This window comes from Morone saxatilis, unplaced genomic scaffold (genome assembly GCF_004916995.1).
Source record: "Morone saxatilis isolate NCDOM2014 unplaced genomic scaffold, NCSU_SB_2.0 Contig18, whole genome shotgun sequence".
Lineage (NCBI taxonomy): Eukaryota > Metazoa > Chordata > Actinopteri > Moronidae > Morone > Morone saxatilis.
In genome coordinates this window covers 14,970,115-14,976,114 of record NW_023339740.1, presented here as the reverse complement: position 1 = coordinate 14,976,114, position 6,000 = coordinate 14,970,115, and the positions used below count along the sequence as shown (strand labels likewise).

General features: G+C 40.2%; 1 protein-coding gene across 3 annotated transcripts; it reads left to right on the top strand.

Annotated features, from left to right (window-relative positions):
• The first annotated feature begins 759 nt into the window (after positions 1 to 759).
• On the top strand, positions 760 to 5,965 carry slc25a20 (solute carrier family 25 member 20). 3 transcript variants are annotated; one of them, XR_004796724.1, is made up of 11 exons: positions 760 to 891; positions 982 to 1,100; positions 1,720 to 1,812; positions 1,910 to 2,037; positions 2,119 to 2,209; positions 2,340 to 2,457; positions 2,776 to 2,848; positions 2,943 to 3,052; positions 3,530 to 3,654; positions 5,305 to 5,437; positions 5,688 to 5,965. XR_004796724.1 is itself a non-coding variant. In XM_035661433.1 (10 exons), the coding sequence occupies exons 2-10, from the start codon at positions 999 to 1,001 to the stop codon at positions 5,365 to 5,367; spliced, it is 903 nt and encodes a 300-aa protein (XP_035517326.1). In that variant the 5' UTR covers positions 760 to 891; positions 982 to 998; the 3' UTR covers positions 5,368 to 5,965. The 3 variants fall into 3 exon arrangements, 2 of the variants coding, with proteins under 2 accessions (XP_035517326.1, XP_035517327.1); XM_035661433.1 differs by having other exon boundaries at positions 5,305 to 5,965; XM_035661434.1 differs by having other exon boundaries at positions 761 to 891; positions 985 to 1,100; positions 5,305 to 5,965.
• Positions 5,966 to 6,000: the final 35 nt, after the last annotated feature.

Genomic DNA, 6,000 nt, shown 5'->3' with positions numbered 1-6,000 from the left:
ATTCAGCAGATGGAAATAATCCATTACTTTAATTTTAACAAACAAAACTGGATTTTAATCGTCGTACGTCTGATTTTTTTTTTTGGGGGGGGACACAATTACCAATCTATAATACCAGTTTTGCGGGGAGTAGAAGAAAAGTAATAAAACTATTAGTGTAACTAATTACTGTTAGGATGGAGTAATAAGTAAAGTAATACACTTACTTTTTAAAAGAGTAACGAGTAATATATTACATTTTATGAGTAACCAGCCCAACACTGGCACTGACTGATAGTAGCATGCAGGTGAGATTTACAGACACAACCTGCACAAGCTTGATAAAGACCAGATATTATGATTTCCTGTTTAACTATACAGTATAGTGCCATAGATATAGTATGTGTATATGTAGTGTCTTTAGTATCTTTATTTTATCTGTATGTAATAGATTATTGACTGTAATGTTCATTTAAATTATATAACAGTGTTACAAGCGTGCTTCTTCTCAATCTAAATATACACCAATTGATGTACAATGGTTACAAATAAAAAGATATATATATATATGGAATTTATTTTTTACATAGAGAATTCCCCTTTTTCTTGGGAATAAACATGAATACATTTTAATTTAAATATCACATTAGCACATCATTAAATACACAATATAACAACAATAAAAGGCTTGAGCGTTTATGGATTGTTTGCATTTATTTTTGTCTCATTAAACTTCATTTATTCGAGTTCCAAGCTGAAGTTGAACGTTTCCACCCGGACAACAAACAGAGACCCACCGGAGTTTCGCTGTGCGGCAGTGATAGCGGTCCGGGTAGAAAGTGGGTGAAAGGTCCAGCAGTGACAGCAGCACACAAACACACAAACACCTTCTGCAGAGCCACCGGACACCAGGTACAACATCACTGCTGCGTCTGTGCTCAGGACTCGGTTTGTTTGTTTGTTTATTTGTTTATTTGCACGTTTGTTTGTGTTTTCTTCCAGCAGAGCGGAAAGCGAAAATGTCTAAACAGCAGCCGATCAGTCCGATGAAGAACTTCTTCGCCGGAGGTTTTGGAGGAGTCTGCCTCGTCTTCGCCGGACATCCACTCGACACCATTAAAGTAATGAGTCCTCTGTCTGTGTGTCTGTCGCTGCACTCCGGTCGGAAACAGGAGTGTAACCCTGCAGAGAGACAAACATATGGCAGATATTTGTTCCTCATGAGAATCAGGCTGCTGCTTACCTTTGACCCACATTCAGTGTGTCCTATGTCTCAGCTCCCTGCTGGTGTTAGGGCCTCCTGCAGAGCTCACCTGAACGCACCTCCTGTTAGTTCAATACGTTTGAATAGAGCAAGACGGATCAATCGATGGCCCAGTGTTCTCTTAGTGCAGATGTGTGGGTGTTTGTGTAGACGGCAGCTAATCAATAACAATAATTCCACTTCAGAGAGGCCAGATATGTGTTTGAGGTAGTTATAAATATGTTCATGCAGTTATTTAAACCTTTATTATCACTATATAAAGTCGTTTCCTGTGCACACGGAGCGTCTGGAGTCGTGTTTCCAATACTGACTCTGAATATTTGACTTATTCACTGTCTTGTAGTCAGAGGTCAGAGGTCAGAGGTCAGGTCTCTGTGCAGCCCGCTTCAAGTTCCTCCACATCAAACTCTGAAAGCCTTTTCTTTATGATGCAAACTGTCGCCACTGTGGTGTTTGACTCCTCTTCTTCTTCTCAGGTGCGTTTACAGACTCAGCCCAAACCCAAACCCGGAGAGCGCCTCCTGTACGCTGGAACCATCGACTGCTTCAAAAAGACCTTAGCCAAAGAGGTGAGGATGCACGCTGACGCAATCTCTGGGATATATTAGAATGTAAGAATTATAAATTATTATAATACCTAAAATGTGTCCTCTTCCTCCCTCACAGGGTGTGAAAGGACTCTACAGAGGCATGGCGGCACCCATCATTGGAGTCACGCCCATGTTTGCCGTCTGTTTCTTTGGATTCGGACTGGGCAAGAAGCTGCAGCAGAAGACCCCTGATGATATCCTCACGTAGGTGACTGCTCTGTAGGTGGCGCTCTTCGCTTCCACTGTGGGGAATAACATGTAAGTGCGTCTTGTGGTCTCCTGCAGGTATCCACAGCTGTTCGCCGCTGGGATGTTGTCTGGTGTGTTCACGACGGCCATCATGGCTCCTGGAGAGCGCATCAAATGCCTCCTACAGGTCAGAGGTCATGTCTTTGTACAGATATACAGGAGGTTTATTGTAGTTCTATCAGACTGCCTCCTGTCACTGATCTTTTATTGCTTCAGATTCTGGAGTTATCTGAAATAATGTGTGTGTGTGTGTGCAGATCCAGGCATCGTCAGGAGAGGTGAAGTATGCGGGACCCATGGACTGTGTCAAGCAGCTGTACAGACAGTCGGGGATCAGAGGAATCTACAAAGGCACCGCTCTGACTCTCATGAGAGGTGCTTTCTTTACTCCGATAGGACCTAAAACCTCGAGCAGGAGGCACAACTTTAACAACGAGTAGACGAAATAATGAGAACAGTTTATGGAAAAAGACTTAATCTCTTAAACATGCCCTGATTACATTCACTGAAGCACATTGTGTGTATTCCTGAGATCTAACGAACACTTGGAATGCCCTTCCTGCCTCTATAAAACATTTACATCCTGCATATATATATTTAAAATCAGTGCCTTTGTTGCATCTCTTCTTTCACATGTATCCGTTTATTTATCGATCATTTACAAGTAACTGTATTTCATGTTTTGTAACTCAGATGTTCCAGCCAGTGGGATGTACTTCACGTCCTACGAGTGGTTGAAGAACGTCCTGACACCAGCAGGAAAAAGGTGAATATCTCCTCTTTCTTTACAGTATCTACTGTCATATTGTTAAAAAACAAACAGCCTCTGAGCAGGTGAACCTGTTGTCTTTTCCCTGCAGCCATAATGAGCTCAGCGTTCCCAGCGTGCTGTTTGCCGGGGGGATGGCGGGGATCTTTAACTGGGCTGTTGCGATTCCAGCCGACGTGCTCAAGTCTCGTTTCCAAACAGGTTTGGTTTTAGGTTCCACTAGTTGCTGTTTGAGTATGAGGGTCTTATCAAGTCTTGCACCCAGTTCAGAGAGGTCTTTTTTTCCACGGCTTGTTGCTTGTTGCACGTCCACCGTTACAGGTAGTGGTTCAGTCTGCATTACTTGTTGGACAGAGACCTTTTCCTAATTCTGTTACTTAATGTTTCTGTATGTTGGTTTTTTCTATGTGTAAATAAAGAGGTGTTAGGATGCTGAAAGAGCCAGTAAAGTTCAGTGTTCAGTCTATGAAGAGGTAGTGTGATATCTCAAAGTACTGGTTAGTGGAAGCTGGAGTTAATGGTTAAATGGTGTCCGCCCCAGTTAGGAGAACTAACGAAGCCTCTTATATGAGCTTCGAAACACCTCTAAGACTACTTGACTACTTCTATAAAATGTCTTCTGTTTACATTTTCTTTTACAAGCAGGTTGTTATTTAAAAATGTGTCTCTCTCTCTCAGCTCCTGAAGGAAAGTATCCCAATGGTTTCCGGGACGTTCTGCGGGAGCTGGTCAGGGAGGAGGGCATGGGCTCGCTGTACAAGGGCTTCAATGCTGTCATGCTGAGAGCTTTCCCTGCAAACGCAGTAAGTGCACTTCACGTATTCTTCAGTTCAGTAACACTTAGTTTTGTCATTAGTAGCAGCTGTATATGGTAGTGACTGGAAGAATGACATCAGTGTCACCTAGCTACAGATCAGATGTAGTCCAATCATTACACCGACCTGTAGTGAGTGTAATGAGTGTTTTAATGTAAGATTTACATGTTAAGGATTAAGACCAAAAACAAAACCAACTTATAAATTGATTCACTAACACACCGTATACAGCACTTTGATTTGTCCTGTTGTCCCGGGGACAATAAAAATACCACCTGGGACACAAAGACAGAGTTTCTGTTAATGTAAAATGAAATGACCATGTTTACATGTCATGCAATATATATTATTATATAGATATTATTTTAATTGTTAGGTGGCACCTGCATGAGTGCGGCGCTACGTCACGCACACTTAAATCACAGGAGAGCCTCATAGCAACTTTATTTCTAACAAGGCACTGACAACTAATCAGACTGACGACAAATTTAGCAACTTATTCAGACCATTAGGGTAAAGGAGAGCGATACGTTCAGATATATTGTAATTCTGTATTGTAATATATAATAATTGCTCAGAGTCAGTAGATGTGGCCTGTGGAGCTCGTTTGATCTCTCACTCTTTCTCTCCGGATCTCTGGATTAGTGTGTTGTCATCTGTGTAAATATGTAAATAGTTTGTTTGAGCTTCTCCCTCTCTTTGTAGATTTAAACTTTACGTCAAACATAACCTGGTAGAACTTCCTCGACGGACCAGAGTGAGGCAGTGAAGTGATGCGAGTTACTGAAACAAAGTTATTCAGCTATATTCATTATGTAGAATGGGACGATTGTTGTTAACTTTGGGACAGTTAAATGTAGAATTTGGGACAGTTTTGGGACACTGAAGGAAAAAGTAGATTTTGAGCTCTGATTTTAAAACCTTTAAAACACCAAAATCTGTTTCTCCTTTTTATTAAAATTAAAGTAAGTTTTCAGCTTCCAATCCAGTGAACGTGTAAGTCAGTGTGTTACAGCTGCTGTACAGTATCTGTATTTTTGCACTCATACGTGGTGATTCTAAAGAAATCAAAATCTTATTACAATGAAGTGCTTGTTAGATGATTTTGTATCGTACATTCAGCCAACTGTAATCAACAATATCAGCTGATAGGATGATACCAAGTATTACTGGTGCATTTTTCCCCGTATATTTGGTTGTGGATAGTACAGCTAAAATAATAAATTGATCAATAAATTAGTCCAATGACAGAAAATTAATCGTACAGGTCAGTTTTTAAGCGAAAACTCATTGTTTTGTCACATGTGATAGTAAGGTGAATATCTTTGGGTTTTGGACTGTTCAAACAAAACAAACTAATGGAAGACATTTTTACTGCTATCTTACATTTTTACTGCTATCTTACATTTAATTGACCAAAGTAAATTAATCAGAGAGAGAGAGAGAACCCAAAGCTAATTCATAATATGGGTTCATTAAAAATACTTTGTACAATAACAAGACGTAAGCACAAAATATGAGCACAGTAATTCTTTATTTATCTATGCTGTGGTGTGTTGTAAAGATTGTACTAACTCCATCACTGTTACACACAAACTGAACCATTGTGTCTTTGCGTCTCTTTTTTTTTTTTTTCAGGCCTGCTTCTTAGGATTTGAGTGTGCAATGAAGTTCCTGAACTGGTTAGCACCAGACCTGTGATGAAGGCTGAGCGTCGCCTCCAATGTGAATCCCAGGAACAGAACTCTTGAACCCAACTGAGTTATTAGCAGTACGAACACACACAGTGAATCAAACAATACCAAGAGATTTTACTTTTAGCAATTTTCCAATAATGTACTTGATACTGTTTAAAACCCTGTGGTACTGTAGAGCACGTGGATCATTCAGACCTGCTGAGGGATCAGAGCTGAGACATTGTGATGACTCTGCACTTGTGCCAGTATACACACACACAGACAGTCGAATGTTCTCACTCCTTTTTGTTTTACTTGTTTTTCTGTTTCTGTTATTTTTTATAGAAGACGAGGAGTGAACTGAACATGTCGTGCCTTACCTTTTGTTATCTGCGAGCAGGTGTACATATCAGGGAAAAGGTGCATTTTGTTGTACTGTGTGTGTTCAGTCTCTCAGCAATACACACCTTTCAAACTGTCTGCTGCTTCCTGTGTGGTCACCGATACTAACTACACTTTTCTGTTTGTTTAAATGTGAAATGATGAAGGTAGTCATAATGAGATTGATTGAACAGTATGTGAATGTCAACATAGAAATAAAATAAAAACAGATTCCATATTTACATATTAGTCTAGTCTTTTCTGAATTCTCTTTTTA

What these genes read in the sequence shown, in the direction of transcription:
- slc25a20 (XM_035661433.1), top strand. Translation starts at nt 999, where the DNA reads ATGTCTAAACAGCAGCCGATCAGTCCGATGAAGAACTTCTTCGCCGGA. An exon ending in CAAGTCTCGTTTCCAAACAG is followed by an intron (nt 3,053 to 3,529) that starts GTTTGGTTTTAG and finishes TCTCTCTCTCAG; the next exon opens with CTCCTGAAGGAAAGTATCCC. An exon ending in GAGCTTTCCCTGCAAACGCA is followed by an intron (nt 3,655 to 5,304) that starts GTAAGTGCACTT and finishes TTTTTTTTTCAG; the next exon opens with GCCTGCTTCTTAGGATTTGA.